The sequence below is a fragment of the Thunnus thynnus genome, chromosome 7 (assembly GCF_963924715.1).
Source record: "Thunnus thynnus chromosome 7, fThuThy2.1, whole genome shotgun sequence".
Lineage (NCBI taxonomy): Eukaryota > Metazoa > Chordata > Actinopteri > Scombriformes > Scombridae > Thunnus > Thunnus thynnus.
In genome coordinates this window covers 21,988,145-22,013,339 of record NC_089523.1, presented here as the reverse complement: position 1 = coordinate 22,013,339, position 25,195 = coordinate 21,988,145, and the positions used below count along the sequence as shown (strand labels likewise).

The 25,195-nt window shown below is 41.2% G+C and overlaps 2 protein-coding genes across 2 annotated transcripts; both read right to left on the bottom strand.

Moving 5' to 3' along the window:
• Positions 1–1,015: 1,015 nt before the first annotated feature.
• On the bottom strand, positions 1,016–6,505 carry LOC137186215 (extracellular calcium-sensing receptor-like). Its single transcript, XM_067594952.1, has 9 exons — positions 6,193–6,505; positions 5,200–5,488; positions 5,011–5,097; positions 4,420–4,611; positions 3,876–4,122; positions 3,589–3,800; positions 3,311–3,511; positions 2,240–2,363; positions 1,016–2,102 (listed from the first exon to the last, which is right to left on the bottom strand). The coding sequence occupies exons 1-9, from the start codon at positions 6,450–6,452 to the stop codon at positions 1,201–1,203; spliced, it is 2,514 nt and encodes an 837-aa protein (XP_067451053.1). The 5' UTR covers positions 6,453–6,505; the 3' UTR covers positions 1,016–1,200.
• A 1,847-nt stretch (positions 6,506–8,352) lies between these two features.
• LOC137186216 (extracellular calcium-sensing receptor-like) lies at positions 8,353–12,694 on the bottom strand. Its single transcript, XM_067594955.1, has 9 exons — positions 12,570–12,694; positions 12,193–12,487; positions 11,955–12,041; positions 11,424–11,693; positions 10,753–10,953; positions 10,393–10,668; positions 9,732–9,959; positions 9,521–9,644; positions 8,353–9,263 (listed from the first exon to the last, which is right to left on the bottom strand). The coding sequence occupies exons 1-9, from the start codon at positions 12,677–12,679 to the stop codon at positions 8,353–8,355; spliced, it is 2,502 nt and encodes an 833-aa protein (XP_067451056.1). The 5' UTR covers positions 12,680–12,694.
• Between the last annotated feature and the right edge of the window lie 12,501 nt (positions 12,695–25,195).

Here is a 25,195-nt window from a genome sequence, read left to right as displayed (position 1 = left end):
TCCAATTTTTGCAAACTGCCACAGCTGTGCCTGCTGAAAGGCCCTCTCCCTGGCACACAGTGCAGCATGTCATCAAGGGCATACGCCAGAGCATACACGGGCTTGTAAATAATGTACTCGGGCCTGAGGTTAGACACATCCAAATGTCAGTCTCCACATTCTCTAGACTATCCTGTCCAGTGCATAGTGCATAGTGCTGGAGGTGGCGCAAATCTACATTGAAATATGTACTCCCAAAACTGCCTCACTTGCGGCAAGAAAATCAAGATTAGAATAATGATGATAACGTGACAAGTCAGTTCTGATCAGGCAGTGAGATAAAGAAAAAGGCCATCACTATGTTATTTTCAAAGGTGTTGTTGTAGTGCAAGTCAGGATGTATTCTGAAAGGCCTGGTATTTCTCCTCGATGAATGGCGATGCTCAGTGTGCCGCCCAGGCATGGCATGAGGTCGTGGGACTGGAGCGCAGTAGTTGCTGTCCAGGCTTCACTTGCAATCCACTGGTGGCTTTTAACATTCTGCTTCACCACCTGTGCATTGCAGGGTTATTGATGAGTTATTGATGATGTTCATGTCTTATTAATAGTTAAGTCTGCAGTTAAAGAAACGAGCTGAAAAACTGTTTTTTTTCCACATTTTTTTCATACACATTCCCCATGCCTATCCCTCCCCTTACATTTCACTATACACAATTTGTTTTAGGTTCCCTCAGGACAAAAGCCTGAACATGTTACATTACAATAGCTCACAGTATGTAATCAGTAATTAATACTGATTATAAACTGTAAGCTAATAATTATTATTAAATTACTACTGATTTTCCTGTCTAGTGTGTAAAACTCTAAACTCATTAACTTTGGATTGGAGCTCATAGTTGTAGCAGGGCAGAAGATCAGCAGAAAGTCTTTTCCCAACAAACTCAGCCTCAGAATCTTCAAAGAATATTGAACACTTCACACCTTTATTTCTTTAAAATATGTATTAGTACATTAGAGTGATATGGTCCTTGCATATATACTTATTTACTCCCTGTACTACTGCACTACATTTGTAATGCTGCAATATCAGTTGTATACAACAGTCACTGTCCAGTCTATACAAATGTGACCTAATCACACTTAATTTAACATTGAAACATTTATCTTTAAACATTACACATTGAATAGAAAATCACATTTACAAGGTTAACTTCAGGCATATCACTTCTTTTCTTTTCCCATTAGATGCTGTTTTGTATTCTTTTCAGGCTTCAGTAAAATAATATAACACTTTGGGGCGAACAGACAGAACAACAAGCCAAAGCTGGAGGCCAGAATGGCAAATGACTCCACTGCATCTGCATAATTTCCAGGAGAGCTGATATAAGCAGGGATGAATGCAAGCCACACAGCACAGAAGATCAACATGCTGAAAGTGATAAACTTGGCCTCATTGAAGTTCCCCGGCAACTTTCGGGCTAGAAAGGCCAGAATGAAGCACAGACAGGCCTGCAGACCAATATATCCCAGAACGCACCAGAATGCAAGGCTAGAGCCCACACTACACTCCAGTATGATTTTTGAACGTTCATATTGTGTATTTCGGGATGGGTAAGGGGGAGCATCAATGAGCCAGGCAGCACAAATAATCACCTGAATCAGAGTGCAGCTAAAGATAATGGCCCTCTGTTGTTTGGGCCCCAGCCACTTCATAATGTTGTTTCCTGGCCTGGTGGCAGTGAAAGCAGCCAACACCACCAGAGTCTTCCCCAATATGCAGGAGATGCAAAGTGAAAATGTGATGCTGAAGGCTGTGTGGCGCAGCATGCAGGACCAAGCTGTTGGCTCTCCAATGAACACAAGAGAACACAGGAAACACAGAGTCAGCGCAAACAGGATGAAGAAGCTGAGTTCAGAGTTATTCACACGGACTATGGCTGTGTTTCTGTGATGGAAGAAGACTGCAAGGACCGCTATAGTAAGACAGGCACCCACAACAGAGATCACTGTTAGGGCTATACCCAAGGAATCATAGGCCAAGAACTCCACTTTCTTTGGGATGCAGGCTGTTCTGTCTTTGTTTGACCAGAAGTCCTCAGGACAAAATGTGCACTCTATGGAATCTAAAGAGTAAGAAAATGTTTAAAAGAAATACAAAGGAATAGTTTATTTAAAACAATTCCATATTCAAATATCACCTGATTTCAATAAAATATATTAGATATTAATTGTTATCTTTATTGCTTGGTTGAAAGCTCACTTGTCTGATTGCTAATTTTGCCACTGTCACATGGTACACAGTCAAAGCAGCAGACAGGCTCCCCACGACGGACAGCCTTCCGGGACCCTGGAAGACAGCTGGCACTGCATACAGACACCGGCACCTAAGGAGCACACAGACAATAGTGTCTTTCAGCTCTGCAGTGTCAAATTAGTGTGCCAAAATGATTAGTTATTTTAATTATTAGTTATTTACAATGATTTATTAGTCTATTGACAGAAAAAAAGAAAACATATTTTTCAAGCCATTTATCATGAAAAACATCAATATTTCCAGGTTCCAGCTTCTAAAATGTGATGATTTGCTGGTTTTCTCTGTTTTACCTCTCTGTAAATTCAATGTCTGCATTTTGGATATAACAAACTTTAGATTCTAGGAAGTTGTGATGTGCATTTTTCCATTTTCTGACATTTTATAGACCAAACAATCCACAGCTGGTTAATACACAGTAAAAATAATAATTAGTTGTGGCCTATACATGTTCCTGAATGCTTTAGTCAGAAAATGCACCCAGCAAGAGAATGGCGGAGAAGCTTAACAGAGATTTTCACACTCAGGGCTGGTTAAAATTATTTTTTTTATAAGCTATGTAACAATCTGTCATTCAATTAAACAACAAATAGCTCTATGAAATTTATATAAAATGCATGTAACATAATAATAATGGGAACAATTGTGGCTGCAGAATATTCACCCATTGCTGTTTCAAAAAATGGCCATAACATGAAAGCATGCTTTTGTGCCTGTGTGTTTGGAATGCAGTGTTTCATTTGAATACAGTCAGCATACAAATGAAACATTACTAACATCTTAGCTTATATTTTATAAGAATTTAGCCATAGGAATACATCAGGACGCATTAAAACACAAGACGGGTCATATGATGGGTGTTTGCATCTCTATTATACATGCAAACAAACTCATGGCCAGCTTGTCCCTTGCACTTGACTTGCCTCCACCTCAAACTACAGAGCTTCAGCAATGTTGGTATGTGATGAAGGTAAAAAGACAGTGTGAGCAGCTTGCCTCATTGTGATGACCTGCCCACACTATCCTGTCCTCCTGGATCACCAGCTCCTCTCCGGCAGGCTTTGTTCTATCAAACAACCCCAAGTTGACAAACTCAATGTTACCACCTGTGCCTCTCTGCCAGTTGATGATATCATAATAGGGTGTGGAATCACCCTTCAGGTCAAAGTTCACCTCCTCCCCAGCAATGCTGAACGTCACTTCCTGGAGGTAGTGTTGGAGCTTGAAAGACAATAAATAATATGAAATACTCAAGCAAGATTTACAGTGCAATAATCAATAAGAATACTAGACAATACCTGCCAGGGTTGTATGTTGTTGCTTTGTGCACATGAGTTGTTGAGGAAAGGCCCTTGGTCTGGTTGACAGAGAAGTAGGTTGTGCAGGGAATGAGCAATTGCATATACAGCCTTATAGACATTATAGGCAACTCTAAGACTGGATGTATTCATGTAAGCTGAATGCTGATCCAACAGGGACTCCTGCCCTGAGCAGGGAGGCAACCGGGAACCAGAGGACAGAGAAGGACTGCAACCGTACAGAGCCTCCCACAGCTCCTGCACCAGTGGGTTATTGGGATACATCTGAGGGTTTACTGTCAGCAGGTAGGCACCGAGTCTGGAGATATGACCTTTTCTGATGCCAAACCCAATAGTGCCCCCCAGGTAGGGGTAATACTCGCTCCCTGTAAAGACAGATGCTGTGACCCAGGCCTCGCTAGCCACCCACTGGATTCCAGTAATGTTCTGCATCATGTAGTCCCTCAAGAAAGGTGTCATCTCCCCCTCATTTGAAAATAGCACCACCACTTTTGCCGTAGAGCTACGCATTACCTTTACAGATGATGAAGGAGGAAAGAGTTTCACAAGGAAGAGAGAAAAGAAAAAGAAGCAAAAGAAAGAAAGTTAAAACTAAGTCTAGTCAACCCTAACCCAAGATTGTCACATTTTACAGACAAAAGCTTATACCATCAAAATCATTTAAAATGTGTTATAATCACACAAGCACCATTTACACAGGGGCTTTAATGGGATTGATTTGTCATCAGCGTCTACTATAAGATGTCTTGAGGTAAAATAAAAACTCTCTTTTGTCTGTAACACTCAAATTTAGTGTGTATTTGTGTCTACCTGCAAGATCTCCTGAACCCTCTGGCGATCGTAGCGCAGAGGGATCATTTCTTGGTATGCTACACACACTTTGGTTCCCTGTAGTTCTCTCAGTAAACCTCGCATAGCAAAGCGCCCATAATCAGTGTCCCCTCGCATTAGCCCCACCCAAGTCCAGTTGAAGCGTACCAGCAGCTGGGCAATGGCCTTCACCTGGGATCAGGAAACAAAACAAAATAAAACAAAGTAAACTGACATCAAACAAAACATTAAAGTTTTTTTTTTTTTTTTTAAATATGTACTGGCTCTTGGTTTTGTCTAGCACTGCAAAATAATATAATATATCATCACTGCCAGGTGAAAGCTTTGTAAAACTATTTTTGGTGGTAATCTGCATCTCTGTTGGTTGAAATAATTTTACAATCATTTGCCATCCAGATAAAAACACAGCATTCGTGTTAGTAAAGAATTGTTTTAACTTGAGTTTAAGAGCCACAAGGTTTTCACAGGACAATACTGGACATCATCATAGAAACATATGATGTTTTCAAAAATGTCTTCATATTGATGCAGCACTGAAAATCATCAAAACCCTAAAAGCCAAACCCTCACCTGATAGTCATCATTAGGGATTACTCTGAAGAAGTTGGGATATTTTATTCTGTCAGCGAAACATGAACATGTTGAGAAGTAGCTGATCTGGGTTACAAAGGGATAATAAAGAACAGATTAAAGGGTAATATTTTGCCTAGAACACATGTTTTTGGGCTATTATAACAGAACATAATCATCCTAACTAACCATTGGGATTCTGAATGGCTGCAGCATTCTTGATATCACGATGGACTGGGCAGAACCAGAATCCCCAATCACAGCGAGGAGTGGAGAGGCAACTCTGCACATGGGAGAGTGGTCCTCGCTCAAACCGTTCAACACAGCCAGAGCAGCCCTCTGGCCGGTCAGTGGATGTGCACATGAATCAAAGATTTTGTAGCCAAGGGTGTAATTGGGCAACAGCTCCATACTCTGGTTTATCTCCTCCACTGCCAGCCTCATAGTCTGAGCCCAGCGGAAAGCCCTAGGATCAAAGCTGTACCTCAGCAGACACACACATTGAACACAGCAAAGATGGAGAAAAGGTCAAATTTAAAGGTAAAAGTTAGTCATCTTTATGCATCTAAGATATTTTACTTTCTCATCCTTTTTTGTAAACAAGATATGTGTCTTTGGTAACACTTTATTTTTCAGGTTCCTAATTATCCAACAATTTCCACCACCAGGCCAGCCAAACATGCAAAATGTAAAATTTGTACACAAACATACATACAAATTCAGCATAGATGAATAATATTTCCAATGATTGACAACTGTCTCAGAAAATATGTTTTTAAATGAAAAATGAATAATAATTTTCTTTCTTAATTTTTTCTTTTCTCTGGTTGGTTTCTTAGAGCACATGCAGTACTTTTCAGGAAACATTTTGGAATTTATTTAGAAATGATTTGGGAATTACAGATACACCTTTTCTCTCTAGAACTTTATTTGCTAAAACCTAAATATCTTACTCAATCTTGACCTGACCTGCACAAAAGTGCAGGTCAGGTCAAGCCATCAGTGTATAAAAGACTATCTTATTTTGTGTCAGGTTAAATTATTACTGCATTCTAAAATCTGGTGAATGTAATTATAACCTGCATAACTGATAGAATAAAATGTCACAACATGTTTTTTGAGACAAAATCACACAGCATCAAACTGAATATAGCAAGTTAAATCCAAACCCATTAAACTCACCCGTTGCACTTCACTGGCAGTGGTCTGTAGGTACAGTTGAGGTCTGGCATCTCCTGGATATAGTGAAGGGGGAAGATTCCCCCGATAACATAGTCACCCTCTGCCACAAAGCCTGGCTCAAAGCTGTTTTGAAGAGTGCACACTTTGGCTGCAGATGGGGATAGAGAGGTGAAGATGGAAATTGGGGCATAAGTTGAAGTGAGGACCCATACAGAGGAAATCAAGGGAAATATGGCAAGTGGAGTCATATTGTTTAACATCCCCCAGGTAGAAAGAGAGCAGGGAATGAGACAAGTTATATACTGTATCCCCTGTAACCTTTGCTAACCCAGCAGCCACGCCTAATTTACTAAAGTGGGTTGTTTGGAGACCAAATGACAAAGATAAATGATGTAACAGGACCTTTTTTTTTACCATACATAAAAAATATGATATTTATTTATTAGGAATACATAACTAAAACTAATGCAATCTAATGCAGATGTTACAGCCTTCATGAGGGTTATAACAATCAGTTTATGCGCAGTGGAATGCTTGAATGGAAACACCATTCAGACAGTATTTCTATAGTTCATATTAAAAAAAAAAAAAAAAACAAAATGTTTTTTTCTCACAAATTAATTTTGTGAGTTGATTTTATTTGATAGGGATGTTTTTTTTTTTTTTAACGAATATTTGTTTCATACAAATATTTTACAAAGTATTCATGAATAAACTACCTTAGGAAGGAGGTCCCCACACCGGGTCTCCCAGATCATAGACAACTGCGCTGACTACTGAGCTAAAACTTTACTCATCGCCTCATTGCAGACAGACTTCTACCTATTTATACACCCATAACACAGAGACAGCACACTGTGTAACCATGTGGGTAAGAACTTCAAAGGCGATTATTGCTTTGCACTTTTCATTTATTACCTATTTTTTCCAACCTAACTTTATGGAAAGGAGAAGGGGAACAACAGGTTATGGAGAGTCCCTTGGGAGCACTTTGCGTGTGTCAGTAGCTCAGCTTTATCTCTGGCAAAAAAACGCAACTCCGGGAGTGATGTCCAAATAAGGAAATGTGCATCATGTAGCAGGTGGATGGGCCTCCCTTCGTTGAGACCTGCTGATAGGCATAACGGTGGAGCAGAGGAGAGAGATTGAGATAGCGATGTAACCGACCTGCGTGCTGATGTTTGACAAGTTTTTTTTTCTTCCCAAAAACAAATAATTTTTAAAATGTTTGAATGAAACAGATATTTGTAAAAAATCACTATTTGTGTTTTGCCAAATAATGTATTTGTATTCAGACACACCCCTACTACTGACATATATAAATATATATATATATGTATATATTTGTTTCTTTCACTTTTTTGAACATTATTGTTTAATTAGTATACATTGAGTATTTCCAGTATTTTTGGGATTTATTATGTAAATCACTTATTGTAATCATTGTAGATTCACATTTTTTGACATATACGCATGTATAGGGCTTATGTTTTGTTTTAATGCCCTCAATTGGTCATATACATGGCCATATGTGTTGGGTTGAATGCCAATCATGACTGGTATATAATAATATATGTGTTATTTCATAGTTTTGATGTCTTCAGTATTGTTATAAAATGTAGAAAATAGTAAAACTAAAGAAAAACCCTTGAATGAGTGAGTGTGTCCAAACATTTGACTGGTACTGTGCATAAGCTAGAACTCACAATGATACTCAGTGGATAAATTTGGGAACAAAAAGCCACAAAAATACATCATATGCAGATGATATTTCGCTTTTTTTTCTCAGAGTTAAAAATATGATACATTCTATTAAGGACTGTGCAAAGTTTCAACTTCCACAAAATTGAAATAGTCATTGTTGGGCAACCAAATTACAATAGTTACATAAAAAGTGGTGCAATTTCCATGAGGTGGAAGCCAAGAAAAATTATAAGTCTTTTATTTCCCAGGGAATGTGTTCCAGCAAAAAAAAAAAAAAAAAAAAAAAAAAAAAGCAAACATTTCTTTATTGCTTCTAATTTCCGTGGCTTTATTATTTACAGTTCAGACATTTTTTTAAGTTAGAAAGATAATTATTTGTTTGTTATATGGGAGATGGCACTGAATAAATGCAAAACATATATTAGTTCTGACTAGTTGAAAATTTTATTTTTTTTATCACTTGGTTGTGCTTCGACCCATGATTGCTTTCTTTGTGTTTCTTTCAGGTCTTAGTAAGATTATGTAACATTTGGGTCCAAACAGTGCCACTAAGAGGCCAAAACTGGAGGCCAGGATTGCAAATACCTCCACTGCATCTGCGTATCTGCCTGGGGAGTTGATATAAGCGGGGACAAAGGCCACCCACACAGCACAGAATATCAGCATGCTGAAAGTGATGAGTTTGGCCTCATTGAAGTTGTCTGGAAGATTCCTTGCCAGAAATGCTAGCAGGAAACTAAGGATTGCCAGTAAGCCAATATAACCAAGTAACACCACAAAACCAACTGTGGAACCAACTACACATTCATAAACTATCTTGTCATTGTGGTATTGAGTGTTTTTATGAGGAGCTGGTGAGGCAGAGACAATCCAAGCAGTGCAGATTGCCGCCTGAATGCAAGTGAGAGCCAGAACTGTCCCTCTCTGCTGCACAGCACCAAACCACTTCAGAGTGGTTCCATCTCCTGGTTTGGAGGTCTTGAACACAGCCAGAACTACCATGGTTTTCACCAGGATACATGAGACACAAAGCACAAAGCTGATCCCAAAAGCTGCATGTCTCAGTTGGCATGTCCATGGTCTGGGACGGCCGATGAACAGCAGTGAACACAGGAAACATAACTTCAGTGACACTAAGAGCAGGAAACTCAGTTCTGAATTATTGGCGCGTACCATGGGTGTGCTGCGATGATAGATGAAGATCCCCAGAACAAAAGCACAGATAAATGTGCCCAGCAATGAGGCGGTTGTCAGGCAGATACCCAGGGGCTCATGGTAGGAGAGGAACTCAGTTTTCTTAGGAACACAATGGTCTCGCTGGGGGTTGGACCAGAAATCCTCTGGACAACTGGTGCACTCCATGGAGTCTAATGAAAAAATGGGAGGAATCTTATTTTATTCAGAATTTCAACTAGTTGGAGGCACTAATGCATCAATAAAGACATGGTCCCTCCCACCTGGGAACAGTGTCACAGAAACTGGGCACTGCTGCCAGGGATGGAACCAGAGTTTCTGCGGCCCATGCTTTTTCCTCAACACCAACTGGGCACCCACCAGGGGTTATATTCCTAAATACAAATTAATATTCCACATGAAATCACAAAATGTTGAAATGAATACCAACCAGTTTCATTGCTGATCTTTCCTTCAGAACAAGGGATGCAATCAAAACAGCACACAGGCTGCCCCCTCCTTCTGGCCATGCGGGTACCTGGGGGGCAGCTCTCGCTGCAAACTGACCTGGGTGGCTATAAGGAAAATAAAGAGTTAAATCACTGTTATTCTACACCATTTGATGCTGTGCTAAGGCAGAAACAACAATAAACAGAAGTAACCTGTTTGGGGTCAAAGTTCCAGTAGATTCTATCTTCATCCAGTTTGAGCTCTTCACCTTCGAAGGCTGACTTCTTAACCACACCCACACTCTGAACTTTTGTTCGTCCATCAGGGAGCCACAGCCAGTTCATAATATCATAGACTGGTAAGGCATCACCATTCTCATCAAATGACACTTGATCACCAAATGGTGTAGTGAAGTTGACTTTTTCCAAATAATACATAAGCTACAAAAGAGAGAGATAAATTTAACAACATTCTTACAATGTACAATGTTCTTGATTGGGTAGAGGATCTGTGTGCAAGGTTTGCTGGATTTAGTCATCCTACTAAAAACAGCATAAAAATGTAAAGTTTCTAAATCCGATTGTTTTGTTTCATCAGTCTATTACCAAAGGATGATTATCACCTTCAAAACATACAAAAAAGACAATTTATTTCTCCTTTCTCTTTCTGGGAATTAATATTTTCTATAATTGCCCCCTTCCCCCTCATAAAAAAACAAAAAACAAAAAACAAAATAATTGCTGGCGAACTGATATCAGTAGTGCATATCGTCTTTTTTCATATATTCTACACAAAAATGTATTCAGTAAGTACCTTTAGGTGTAGCAGCTGTTTTTAAAACATAAACAGGTGGAGTGTAAATTGATATCACACCTGCCATGGCTCCAGTCTTTGTAAAGTGGCACAGCTGTGCTCGCTGAAAGGCCCTCTGCCTGGCACACACTGCAGCATGTCATCAAGGGCATATGCTAGGGCATACACAGCCTTGTAAATATTGTACTCAGGTCTGAGGTTGGTTACATCCCAAAACTCAATCTCCACATTCTCTAGGTCCTCATCTCCAGTGCATAGTGCTCCCCCAGCTTCCACCCAATCTGCTGGAGGTGGTGCAAATCTACACAGAAATGTATGTTCCCAAAACTGCCTCACCTGAAATGCATTAAAAATGCCTTTAAAAAAAGACAATATATTATTCTTGCAATTTCTCATCAGATTGTAAGTTTAAAGTCTCACCATGCTGTTTTCACTGTTGTGGTGTCGGTTAGGATGAATTTTTAATAGGAAATCCCTAAGCCCAGATATGTGTCCATGACGGATAGCTATTCCTAGTGTGCCGACCAGGTACGGCATGAAGGCAGGAGTCTGGAGTCCATCAACTAATGTCCAGGCTTCACTGGCAATCCATTGCAGGCCTGTCACATTCTGCTTCACCACCTGTGCAATGCATTATATAGATTTCTGTGAAAAAGTTACAGTCTACTTTCTAAGATGAACTAAATAACAACAAAACTACACAATACCTCTCTAGTATAGCTGATTCATTTAGTGATAGTGAGAAGAACAGATGTAATTAAATTACTAAGAGAAAGGCCATTCATTTAAATTACAGTTTCCAAATTTCAATCTATCTTAAAAACAGATCAGTCACAGGAATAGAAGCAAAACTTAGATATCATATAGTATTAGTGAATGTAGAATACAGGTACAAAGACTGGAGGAGCATAACTGTTGCATCAGATTATTATGGGTAAGAGTTTGTAGTTTTGCCACACCAATTTTTTCAAATCCCAATTCCAAATAATTCACATTACTATTTTTATGCAATTTTGATCAATTAATAAGAGGCAAATAAATAAATTTCCTGTTACAGATTCATAGATAGCAATTTATGTTAATCCTCTAACCTCTTCCATGATTTGAACCATGTGCATCTGATGTGCAAAAACAATGACCACTCGAGCTGTGGATTTTTTCATTATATCCACAATCCTTGTGTATTGCTTTGGGTCATTGCCCCAGGGCAAAACCTCCAAATAGGCCAGACAACCTCCACCAGACTGAGCCAGGTCAGATTGGAAGGATCGGGCAACATGGAGTCCATAGTCATCATCACTGACCAGCAGACCTGCCCAGGTCCAGCTGAAGTGCTTTAGAATCTGAATCATAGCACGCACCTATTTGGAGAGAGGAGGGATTAATGTATAGGCTGGAATATTCTTTTAGGGTAAATTTTCCAATACGAGTCTCACGATTGAATCATAGTTCATTAATCCAATTAAGCTTTTTCTCATAAATCTGTATAGTTAAATTGACGCACTAAACAAATGATGATACACAAATGATGTGTTTGATTAGAAAACATATTTTCAAGCTTGTTACACCTTAATTAAGACATACAGTATTTTGCAGGTCTTATTTCTATAACAGAGTTTCACCTGGAAAGCATCACTTGGGATTGTTCTAAAGAAGGATGGAAAACGTTGCCGATCACTCAGGCAGGAACATGTGGCAAAATAACTCACCTACAATATAAAGAAAAATACATACTGCAAATAGGTTATGTGTCTCATGCAAATCAGTAGAGACTTTTCAAATACTTAACTTGTTTTTACAATTTATAGTCAAATACAGCATATGTAAAAGCAAACAAGAAATTCAAGACAGGAAACTTACAATGGGCAGTTTGAATAAACCTAGCACATTGGAGGTGGCAATGGAAAATGTTGAGAAGGGATCACCCACAATCCCCAGGACTGGAGGAGTCCCTAAACAGGTCTCCTGAAGTGGGAACTGCTCCTCTTGACCACTGGCCAGTGACAAAGCAGCGCTGAACCCAATACCAAGTGTAGCACAGTTGTCGTAAAGACTGTATCCCAGAGTCACATTAGGTAGCAGACTGGAGTTTCTGTTTATCTCATCAATAGCAAAGGCCATGGTCATAGCATGCCTGAACCCTGGAGGGTCAAAACTAACACACAAAATGTCACTATTAACCACTAAACTGTAATACAGTATTTCTAATAATCTAAATGTGTGATTTTGAGACTTACCCTTGGCAGCTGGGCTGATGTGGCTCTGAGGTGAACGTCAGCTCAGGGAAGACAGAGCTATAGTGGACTTCAAACAGCCCACCCAGAATCACATCCCCAACCTTGTGCATCCCATTAAGGTTAAACTGCCTCCTTATTTTACAAGATGAGGAAAGAGAGGAAGATTCAGACAAGAAAAAATAAGAAGAGGACAAAATCAAGATCATACAGATACACAAGAGCAAATATTCCCCCATAACTGCCATCCTCTCTTCACTCCTGTATCTAATCTATATGCATGGGTACTTAATTTTATATGCAGGGTTATATCATCCTTTTACGTCATTGTTGAATATTTAACACCACCCATTAGAGCATAGGTAGCAGAGGGGGAAGGGCATAATACACCTTTCAAAATAATTGTCGGTCAATCAGCAGTATTTTCGCAAAAATAACCTAAACCATATACATAACATTTATGTTCAAGGCCTTCACTTTGAAAATACAATACAATACAATACAATAATTAGGTCAGGAATATCATGTTCATGGAATGATAATATTTTAACTTTTCTTAATGCCTCACATGTAGACAAAGGGTAAAACACTTGCAAATTTCAGTGGAAATGAAAAAGAATCACAAAGACAACAATAGTAACAGTAAAATTACAAGCTTAGCACTCAACATAGATGGTGTGCATCTAGACATGGAAACATAGGCTGCTGGAAACAGAAAAACAAACAAACTATTTTTAATACAATACTTTTTTTTAATATAAGAGATTAAATTCTTATTTTGTGAAAACTGAAAACTCATAATGACTTTGGTGCTATAAATCATTACATCATTTTTGTCAAGTTAAGTTAGTTTAGGGGAACTGGCCAGGAGAAAAAAAAGTCATGTGCAGAGTATATTGTTATCACATCTCAATTTGCAGTAATGATTCAGCAATCAAGAGTTTGGTAAACCTACAGAGAGAGCTATATGTTATTTACCCGCAAAAGCAAAATTTCCTTCCCAGATCAGAAAGGAAATGGCTAGAGGAGGTGAGAGAAAGCAATATAAACTAATATAATAATATAAATAATTATCAATTAAATAGATAGTTTTAACCTTGAATAAAGAAATATCTTAGCTATGAATACTTAGCTCTTCTCCATCCAGAAGAGCTAAGTCAAGGGCAACTGAACTTTTTGTTTTAGTTTCAACTTATTATCATACAATTACATAACTCATAAAATCATAGCTTTATACAGTTTTTGCTAGGCACTTGAGAAACAAGTTAAATTATAAATGACACTCATGAAATTTTGTGATTCCAATAACATCCATATATCTTCATACAAAAATGTATTTCAAAACGATATTGTTGTTGAACTTTTTAAAGCATTCAACACAGTAAACAATTACCCTTTTTTTCTTTTTAAATTGGGGTTCAAATTTAGAATATTGTGATCAATTCTTTCTTGAATTTTTTTTCTTGACTTGAAGCAGAAGCCACTCTGGCTCTTTCTGTCTACTCAATTTTTTCAGCATTATCTGGCTTTTAGCTAAATCTCTTCAAAGACACAATCACCTATTTAGATATTCCAATCACAAAAGACAGTAAGACAGTTAATTATCTTAATTTCACCACATTCATAGATTCATCCATCCATCAAAGGCCCACTTATTAGTTGCCCAAACCACCTCAGCTGGCCTCTTTCAATACGAAGGAGCAGCGCTTCTACCCCAAGCTCCCTGCCAATGTGTGAGTTCCTGATGGGCTGACGTCAGTTGGTGAGAATGGGCTCCAACATCTCCGTCCCTCAGACCCTCAACACAGGAGCCCCCCGGAGATGTGTCCTGAGTCATCTCCTCTACTCCCTGTACACTCATGACTGAGTGGCTACACACAGCTGTTACCTAGTGATTACATTTTTTGATGACACGACAGTTATTGGCCTGATCACCAACGATGAGGCAACGACGACACTACAGGGGACATACACTCATATGTTTTATACTCTTGTTGTTTATACTCTTATCTATTAGTACTGCTTTTGCTTTTAATATTTTAAATATTTATTTTTTCTTTAATGAACTGTTGAGGAGCTGAAACCAAATATTTTCACCGTCTTATACTTGTGTAATGAGATGTAAATATGAAGAACTTGAACTTGAACTTCAGTTCCTCACTCTGTCTCTAAAGGTGTGACGGTCATTCAGTCATTACCCAAATTGCCCCTCCGAAAATTGCCATCTTATTGTTGTGGAGGGGTTTGCGTGTCACTGTGACCCTGGGAGTTGTGTTGTTATGGGTATTAGCCCTTGCTAGGGTCTGCTAAGGCAAACTGGTCCCTGGTGAGGGACCAGACTAAGAGTGATTTATAGACCTCACCACCTGGTGACTACATAGTTCTGCTAGGGAATGTCAGTACCCATATGGTAATGACTGATCAACCTGGGGGAGGGTGATTGTGAGGAATGGCGTGACTGATCTGAAGCCGAGTGGTGTTTTGTTATTGGACTGTGCTACTCATGGATTTGCCATTATGAACCATGTTTGAGCATAAGGTGGGTTGATAAGTGTACATGGTACCAGATGTCATTAGATCTATGGCCATATATCGTGGACACTTCAGTGAAGAGAGGAGCAGAACTGTCAACTGATCACCACCTGGTGATGAGTTGGACCAGGTGGTGGCGGATCTGCTGGACAGAGCTGATAGTCCCAAACGTGTAGTGAGGAAATAGTGGGGGCCCCTTTCCATAGGGTCTTGAATTCCCAACTAATGAGGGGTTGGGAACATGGAATCTGAACGGGCCATATTCAGGATCTGTATTGTAGAGGGGGCTGCTCTGAGTTGCCAGTGTGGGAGGAGGAGTTTGGGCGAGGCCATGGAGAGTGACTTTCGGTTGGCTTCGATGAAGTTCTGGCAAACTGTCAGACAATTCAGGAAGGGGAAGCAGGGCTTAGCCAAGGCTGTTTTCAGCAGGGGAGGAGAACTGCTGACCCTGACTGGAGACGTTGGGCAGTGGAAGGAGCACTTTGAGGAACTCCTAAACCTGACTCAGGAAACCTTTCCCATATACCTGGCAGAGGTCTCTGAGGTAATTCGCAGTGGTTATAAATGAGATGCAAGTATCTCAGGGCCCTCCCCACAAGTGAGGGTAAGATGGAGCATGAGGTTGACAGACAAATCAATGTAGCATCAGCGGTAATACAGGTGTTGCACCAGACCATTGTGGTGAAGGAACTGAGCTGGAAGGTGTGGTGTAGATTCATTAAAAGTCATTGGAGTGCTTAAAGACAATATTAAGCTATGCAGATTGATTTTACAAGATTATAAGCAATAAGGGCTAGTGGGATACAATTTGTATTGGTGTAGTTATAACCTCATAAACCATATTTAATCACACTGTACGTATAGAGGCACGGTAGACTAATCACAATCATATACTGGACAAATTTGAGTGTGTTTGTATTACATGTCATGTTGCTTGGGTATGCATTAAAGTCTTCACCTTTTAGAAAAATTCCCTCTGAAAGAGATCAGGAAATAGGGGTGTAAAATGACTAAAAATGACTTATAAAATAAGAGGCCAGAAGACAACTGGACAATAATGGTGTAAAGTGATTCCCAATATATATATATAAAAATTGGACACAATCAGGAAGAATTATGTGGGCCAGGATATGCCCACAAACAGCTCAAAACATGGTCTGAAGAGTTTTTGCCAACAACGGGTGACGAGGAAAAAGTAACATAATAATTGGTCAAAAATTAGGGGGGTGGATGATAAAGGTGTGACCTAAACAGACCCAGGGACATAAAAACAGATGCCCCGAGGGAAAACCTTCGGAGCGATTTGGTTCTTTGTAAAAAGTGCTATTTTGCTCTCCTTTTCTTGCCGGCAATAAAAGAACACTGCTGTTTGGACCTCTGACTCCCTTTTTTTATCAAGAGAGAGTTTTTTTGCTCTGATACACTTTTCTGCAACAATTCGACACAACAAATGGCGAGTCCCAGCCAGTAGGAAGTTGGATCCTTCGCCGGGGCGGCACTCTCACCTCCCTAAAGACCCACGGGCCACCAAATTCTTGAGGTAAGCAGAGCCTTTTTTATATCTGCCAATTAATAGTGGTGTCTGTGTGGGAGATGTGATCCGCCCAGGTAAATGATCTATTCCTCTGAACCTAACCTGTCTAAATTTAAGCAAATTATAAGAGGCCAAGTAGCTGGTGTAATATGTGTTAAGTGTTTTGTCTGTCTTTTGATGTTTGTGTTTGCTATGCCTCAGCAAAACCATGGTGCGGAAAAGAATGAATGTGATGAGATCATATTTAATGTATGTATAGTTGTTTGGATGTTAGCAACTGTGGTTTTTGCGGGAGGGTTGATTAGGTTGGCAATAAACCAGGGATAGCTAGAAAGATCAGAGCAGTATTTCCCTGACACCCGATGTGAAAAAAAAAAAAAAAAAAAAAAAAAGAAAAAAAGAAAAAAAGGCGCCAAGTTGGGGGTTGCATCGCATTTCCATCCTGGACCATCCATTAAATTGGATCTGGCTGACTGGAGTGCGATGTGACTCACCGACGGGTGATAAATGACGGGTGATAAATAAATAAATAATTTTTTGAGCGTTGGGTTGTGCGGCATGGAATTTTCATCCTGGAACATTCATTAAGTTGGATCTGGTAGAGTGAAGTTCCATGCCAATCAGCCCAACAGATCAAAGGTTGAGGTTTTCTTAAATTAGACTGCCATACCTAATCAAAACAAACATAAGTGTGAGTTTTTGTAAGCGCTTAGAGTCAAAGGTCAAAGGTCACGCCTCTAGGATAAGGGCGTACCTTAAAGTTCACGATACCGCTCCCAAAGAGTGGGGGGTCTGCATGGGTGAACAAAATATATCTCGAGAAACAGAAATTAGCGTTTTAAGGGTAAAACGAGCTAATTTTTAAGCCTCAGGATAAAGGCTTATCTTAAAGTTCACGATACCGCTCCCAAAGAGTGGGGGGTCTGCATGGGTGAACAAAATATATCTCGAGAAACAGAAATTAGCGTTTTAAGGGTAAAACGAGCTAATTTTTAAGCCTCAGGATAAAGGCTTATCTTAAAGTTCACGATACCGCTCCCAAAGAGTGGGGGGTCTGCATGGGTGAACAAAATATATCTCGAGAAACAGAAATTAGCGTTTTAAGGGTAAAACGAGCTAATTTTTAAGCCTCAGGATAAAGGCTTATCTTAAAGTTCACGATACCGCTCCCAAAGAGTGGGGGGTCTGCATGGGTGAACAAAATATATCTCGAGAAACAGAAATTAGCGTTTTAAGGGTAAAACGAGCTAATTTTTAAGCCTCAGGATAAAGGCTTATCTTAAAGTTCATGATACCGCTCCCAAAGAGGGGAGGTCTGCATAGATGAACAAGAATATATCTCGAGAAACAGAAATTAGCGTTTTAAGGGTAAAACGAGCTAATTTTTAAGCCTCAGGATAAAGGCTTATCTTTTACATCACCTAGAAGAGGTGATAATTCTGTTAAAGTTAGTATGAAGTAGTGTACAAAAATATAATATACATGTATGAAAGGATTATAAAAAAAAAAGAGGCCCCTTTCTAGTGTATAAGGGAGAGGAAAAAAGGAGGGAGAAGTGAAGAGCTAGAAGTCCCAAAGACAACAGATAGTAAGCCTGGGCATTGTGCCAAGGCAGGCCTGTGCATAAATCTGGGCGCGAAGCCAGAGCAGGTGTAGATAAGGAGTGCAGAGCACACACACACACACACATACGCTTACACACATACACACACATACACACACACACACTCTTACACACATACACACACACACACACACACGCTTACACACATACACATACACACACATACACACATACACACACACACATACGCTTACACACATACACACACGTACACACACACACACTCTTGCACACATACACACACACACACGCTTACACACACACACACATACGCTTATACACCTACACGCACTCACACTCACGCACACACACACATATTCCCACATACACAAGTGCAGGAGAAAGTGGATGATTGTGTCAAACAGACACACACATATTCCCACATACACAAGTGCAGGAGAAAGTGGATGATCGTGTCAAACATATACACACATTCCCACATACACAGGTGCAGAGAAAGTGTATGAACATACACAAACTCAAGAATAACATTAAACAAATAGAATAGAGTGTAAAAATAGTGAATGGATCAACAAAGAGAAGAAAGTAATAGTGATAATGAAATACAGGCCCCCAGTCATTTTTTGAATAAGGGAAATGTGGAAACTAAAGGCATAAAAACACATTTTTGGCTGGAACACACATATTTTGACGAGGACGGCGTGGAACACTGGCAGACTGAACAAGAAATTAACCAGAAATTGTGGCAACTGACAAAGATCATAAATTTGAATCAAACAAAAGAAGAGTTCCCAGCAGTACCTTGGGAAGACGTGATACGCAGTTTATGGGTGCCATTCACCCTAGCTGCAATATTGGAAAATCTTTGCCTATACCCCAAAGGTGTAGCTATTCTTCCTTTGCGCCCTTTTTTAGGAATCCCTGAAAATTTAGCAATCGCAGGGAGACATAGAGGGGCAGTAGATCCGCGGCTGCAGATTTGGATTGTTCCCAGGAACGTGGAGTGGGAGACAGGTAAATTTGGGTATCTCGAAAAAACCCGAGCCGAAGATGGGAGTGAGTTCTTAAAGTACAACCCAGAGTTAGTACCAAGGTTAAAACAGGCTACTACAGTAGGCAAAATATTAGTTTTAATACTAACAAGGGAAGACGGACAGCCAGAAATCACCAGAAAAGAAGGCAGTGCTAAACAAGGAGTGATGGGAGCTAAAATAACAAAACAGGAAGGGCTGCTAACCCCAGTAGAGTTAGTAATAAGACAGCATCCAGACCAGGTCAAACAAATAAGACATTGTATGAAGACATGGCATAAGCGAACAACAGGCATCCTTCAGTGGCCTGAGAAGGGGACTTTCGATGTGGCCTGCTGTAAAGAAGTAGAAGCTAACATCAAACATTACAAGGCAAAAGACACCAGCAATAGCAGGGAAGGAAAGCGCGCCAGAGAACGTGAAGTGCTCAGATGGTTTAGAGACACTGCTAAGCAACATATATTGGACATAAAACAGATGCCCGCTTTAAAGAGCAAGAAAAAGAAGGCAGAGCAGCAAATTACCCCCTCAGCTCCGATGGAAACAAGCCAGCCACCTCCATATTCCCCCCAGCAAGAGGCTGTACGAGTAAAACAGTGCCCACTGGTGGGACGAGAAGCTATAGCAGAGGGAGAAATCACCGGACGATTCACATTGAACTGGGACACTCAAGATCTTCCAGCACGCAATGAGTCATCAAGGGTACCAGCTGCCTCCCCTCTCTGTGAAGAAGAAAAAGGAGGTGTGCGATCCGATGACGCCTGGGAGACTTACAGGCAAACTACACGCTCCCTGGAGGATGAATTAGATACAGATAAAGCCAGGACAGCATATCTCGATGCCTGTGAGGCTTATGGACAGAAGACACGCTCCCAGGTAGACAACTTAGACCCAAACAAAGCCAAAACAACATATAACGACAAGGAAATGACAGCCTGTGGATCAGAGAGACGACATGCCTCACCTGTGCAGAGCCAGAAAAGGGAGGGATGCAGCCAGAAGGGGTCACAGTATACAGAACGACGATACCGAACTGACGATATAATGACACCCCGTGCTCATTCCCTCCCAAGATGTGAGGGGACACAGTTCCCACCACCAAAAGAAGCTCACACAGTAGAAGATGAAGTGGAGGGAAAAAGACGCCGAGCAATATTACATGAGGAGTTTAAAAGAGCAAAAGAATGCCTAGAGGAGCGTCTGCAGAAAGAGCAGAGAGAACGAGAAATGCTAAAAAATTTGGAGAAAAGATGGCTGGTGTTGGAACATCTGGAGGAGATGGAACAACTGGAAGAGATGCAAAGACATTCAAGAGTATTACAAGGGGAATCAATAGAATTGGCAGAATGGACAACCAGGCCAGAAGCCTCTTTCAGCCCCCTAGATATGCAACTCCGAAATGGAAAAACTACAGGACCAAACGCTCAACAGACACCCCTTCACCAGATGCCATTAGTGACCAAGGGCCAAAACCAGATTCCTCAATATACTCCGTGGTCCTTCTGTGACATGATTGGTCTAGCAGGAAGACTGCCAGACTTGAATGAGGGAGCAAATAAGTGGATCACAGCATTAGAAGAAAGCACAGCAGGAGTCACCTTGGCTTTGGGCGACATCAAAGCATTGCTCATGCACATGGCAGGAACTGCTGCTACAGAAGAAGTTTTCAAGGGAGCACACATGCCGGCGGTGCTGCTAGGAAATAGCCACGATCCATTAGGATTTAATGGATATCGGAGCCAAATATGGGCCCAGCTGAGGAAACAATACCCTGAAAAAATGGACCCATCCAAATTGGAGGGAGAAAGACTAAGGGATGAAGAGTGTCCTGCAAAATTCCTAAGGTCTTTTCAAAATAAATGGAGGGAGGAAACTGGTGGAGCATGGAACGAGAACAGCACAACTGAAAGCCTGTTCAAGGTCATGGCAAAGAAAGCCATGCCTCAAGAAGTGCAAAAGCGCTTGGATAATGTAGTGGGGCTGATGAAAATGGACTGGCCTCTGTTTTCTGAACATCTTATACATTATGTGGAAAATGTGAGAAAAGAAAAACAGAAAGAAGCGGAGGTGAATAAAAACCTGGCTAGTAAGCTCACCCAGCTCCAATTGAATGATCTACACTCCAAACAAAAAAAGGAAAAAACAAAAATACAGGCTCCAGTAGTGGCAGTGGAACAACCTCCAGCTCCACAGTCTGCAACACCCCAGACACCCAAACAGCCCCAAGCACAGCCCGAAGTTACACCTGTGACGCCACCTGCTTCCCTACCACCTATTCATGTGCATGTTAACCAGCCTCAGGTAAATCAAGGGCCCCCCTATAGAGGACAGCCAAGGTCAAGGGGAGGAAACTATCGCCCTGGCAGAGGAAGAGGACAAAACCCACAGATGAACAAACAGACACAGTCCAAAAACCAGTCCAACTCAAACCAAGATGAGGAAATGTTATGTTGGGGGTGCGACCAGAAAGGACACCGCCGAAGGGACTGCCCCACCAATCCATGGGTGGGACCAGCCAAAGATTGGCAATAGGGGCGCCTAGAGAAGCCAGAGGGGATACACATGACACCGGTCATCTCAACACAACCACAAGAAGAACCTACTATTGCCGTTGAAATACAGAGTCGAACATACACCTTTATGGTGGACACAGGAGCTACGTACTCCTGTATAGGCAGCGAAGGTTCCTTGTTTCCCCTCTCAGGACAATCCATCCAGACTGTAGGCTTCTCTGGGACAACCCAAATAATTCCCTTGACACGACCGGTGCATATGATAGTATCAGGAAAATCAATAACGGCACCCCTACTCTATTCAGAAAACACCCCTATCAACCTATTGGGACGAGACATCCTGTGCCCACTAAAGGCAACTATTACCTGCACCCATACAGGTCTCAAATTGGACTTAAAAGACAATGTTTCAAGCATGATGACAGTCCAAGGGCTAAAAGAATTTGAAAAACTAACCACTCATGTTCAGCCTGCAGTATATTGGATACAATGGCCGCCCAACTCAGAGCTAATACACCAGTGGAACACCTGGAAAGCGTGGGTACAAAGAGAGCTGCCCTCTGCATCTGAACCACAGCCGCCACTGCACTGTACTATGCTGTATGATGAAACCCAACAACACACGGATTACAGAGAATGTTGGAAAGAGCTGGTGGGGGGAAAAATATTCTCCATGGTATGTCAGGACCTCTATGTAGGACCACAAGGAGCTGCAGTAGTAGTCATCCTGCCACCAGAATTGCGCCATTGGTTCCAAGTGGCCAACTCCACCCCTCATGTCACTCTCATGGTTGCAGTTGGAAAAAAGGCTAAGGACATGGGACCTATGGTGAAGAAAGCCTTACAAATAACAACATGGAAACCAACTCAAAAAAACCATGTGCGGTCCTCTGCCTGTGGACAATATCTGAAAATATCCCTACGAACGTATGATGAAGGCACTGGGATCCAAGTGTTGCTCAGCCAGAGATCTCCTACTCAAGCGCCACTCTCAGAAGAACACAGTGTGCTATTACTACAGATACCCCAGGAGCTGTGGTCACAACATAAAACAGATGTAGGGCTGGTTAGGTCAGCGCAGCCGGTCCAAATTAAAACAAAACAGGGCATCATGCTGCCATATAAAAAACAATACCCGTTAAAGCCCCATCAAATAGCAGGCATAGAACCCACCATCAAGGGCTTGGTAGCAGCAGGCGTGCTAAAACCAACAAAAAGTCCATGTAACACACCAATTTTTCCTATCAAGAAACCACACTCAAATGATTATCGACTGGTACATGATTTACGTGCCATTAACGCTATTGTAGATGCAGAAACGCCAGTGGTCCCAGACCCACACACTCTGTTATCTAATATTCCTCATGATGCCTGCTGGTACACAGTCATTGATCTATGTTCAGCATTCTTTAGTGTACCATTGCATCTAGACTCACAATACTTGTTTGCCTTTACATATAAAAACCAGCAGTACACTTATACACGTCTTGCGCAAGGCTACGTGGACAGCCCGTCAATTTTTAACAGAGTTCTAGCCAATGATTTGCAACATCTAAACGTCACTAGCACAGTGCTACAGTATGTAGATGATCTGCTGGTTTGTAGTCTAACAAAAGAACAATGTGTACAGGACTCACTCTCAGTTCTACAGGCTCTAGCAAGAGGGGGACATAAGGTAAGCAAAGACAAATTGCAGTTTTGCCAAACACAGGTAGAGTATTTAGGAAGACAGTTATGTGGCAATAAACGAGCAATCGCTCCCTCACAAATCGAGGCAGTATCAAAAGCTCCAAAACCTCAGACAGTGGGCCACATGCTGTCATTCCTGGGAATGACTGGATTTAGTCGACCATGGATCTGTGATTATGCTATAAAAACAGCCCCACTACGTGGCCTAATCCGTGCTGCAGGACAAACAAATGGCTCAGCTGAGTTGCAATGGACTGCTGAAGCTGAGGGCGCATTTTTGGCTTTAAAACATGACCTGCAACAAGCACCAGTGTTAGGTAATCCTAACTATGCTAATGTTTTTCATTTATATGTTGCAGAAAAAGCAGGCTATGCTTGTGCGGTGTTAATGCAGGATACCCCAACAGGTAAGCAACCACTAGCATACTATAGTACCAAATTGGACAACATTGAAACAGGTCTACCACCCTGCTATCAGGGGCTAGCAGCAGCTGCCTTTGCCTTTCAGAAGGCATCAGCAATCACAATGGGCCATCCAACCATTTTGTACACATCTCATCAGCTGCACGCTTTGATCACGAGCCCCAGATTTGTGTTAACACAAGCAAGACGAACAGGCTATGAGGTAATCCTCTCAGCCCCTGAACTCACAGTTCAACGATGCACTATAGTTAACCCAGCCACACGCATGATGCTGCCTATAGAGGGCACACCACATGATTGCGTCCGGTCTACAGATGTGTTCCTACGTCCTCGTCGGGACCTGCATAACCAGCCTATAATTGCAGAACTTACACTTTTTGTAGATGGTTCTTGTTTCAGGGATGCTACAGGAAACCACGCTGGATATGCTATAATACAGTTGCATCCCGATGATACCTTTACGGAAGTACAGACATTGAAATTGCCTCAGCCTTGTTCAGCACAATTGGCAGAAATTAAGGCTTTGACTGCGGCATGTCATTTGGCTGCAGACAAAACGCTGAATGTTTATACAGACTCACAGTATGCATACGCAGTATGCCATGTTCATGGAGTTATTTGGAAACAAAGAGGTTTTTTGAGAGCAGATGGCTCCCCAGTAACCCATGGGGAGGCTATATCAGCTCTGCTGGAAGCTATACATCACCCTAAGGCACTAGCTATCATCAAATGTGCAGCACACCAAAAAACAAACTCATTGATTGCCAAGGGTAACAACTTGGCAGACGAGGCTGCAAAACGTATAGCTACATCCACATGTATGGGACCACAGCTAGTGGCAGAAGATTGTGAACCTTTAACAAACTTAGCGTCCCTTATTGCAGCACAACAGCAGTCAGGTCCATATGCACACTCTGCATGGCTTCAAAGGGGGGCGGTTAAAATAACAGATGAGGGTCCCTCACAGGGGCTATGGCGCAGTGCACAAGGCCACTTTGTTCTCCCCACATCACTGATACAAATTGCAATTCGTGATGCTCACGGCCGGGACCATTGTGCAAGGGGAGAGGTATTGAGAAGGCTTCAGAAGGTATGGTGGTCGCCATATTTAGCGGCTATGGTGGACAGAACATTGCATGAATGTGAGGTGTGTGCACAGCATAATGTAAGGAAAGCATTTTCAGCACCAATAGCACACATCCCGCCACCAGAAGGACCGTTTCGCCACTTAATGTTAGATTTCATAGATATGACAGAACGAGTAAAACGGTTCAGATACATCCTGGTGGTAATCGACAGATTCAGCAGATGGATAGAAGCGA

Bases quoted from the DNA above. Each gene is read 5' to 3' on its own strand.
- LOC137186215 (XM_067594952.1), bottom strand. From the start codon at position 6,452: ATGTTAAACAATATGACTCCACTTGCCATATTTCCCTTGATTTCCTCT. The intron at 5,489-6,192 runs GTGAGTTTAATG...GCTGAGGTACAG, and splicing joins CTGCCAGTGAAGTGCAACGG to CTTTGATCCTAGGGCTTTCC. The intron at 3,801-3,875 runs AGATGTATCCCA...CTCTGTCCTCTG, and splicing joins CCTGCTGACAGTAAACCCTC to GTTCCCGGTTGCCTCCCTGC.
- LOC137186216 (XM_067594955.1), bottom strand. From the start codon at position 12,679: ATGCACAAGGTTGGGGATGTGATTCTGGGTGGGCTGTTTGAAGTCCAC. The intron at 9,960-10,392 runs GTGTGATATCAA...TCTCTTTTGTAG, and splicing joins AAAGACTGGAGCCATGGCAG to CTTATGTATTATTTGGAAAA. The intron at 9,645-9,731 runs GTTACTTCTGTT...TTTTCCTTATAG, and splicing joins GGAACTTTGACCCCAAACAG to CCACCCAGGTCAGTTTGCAG.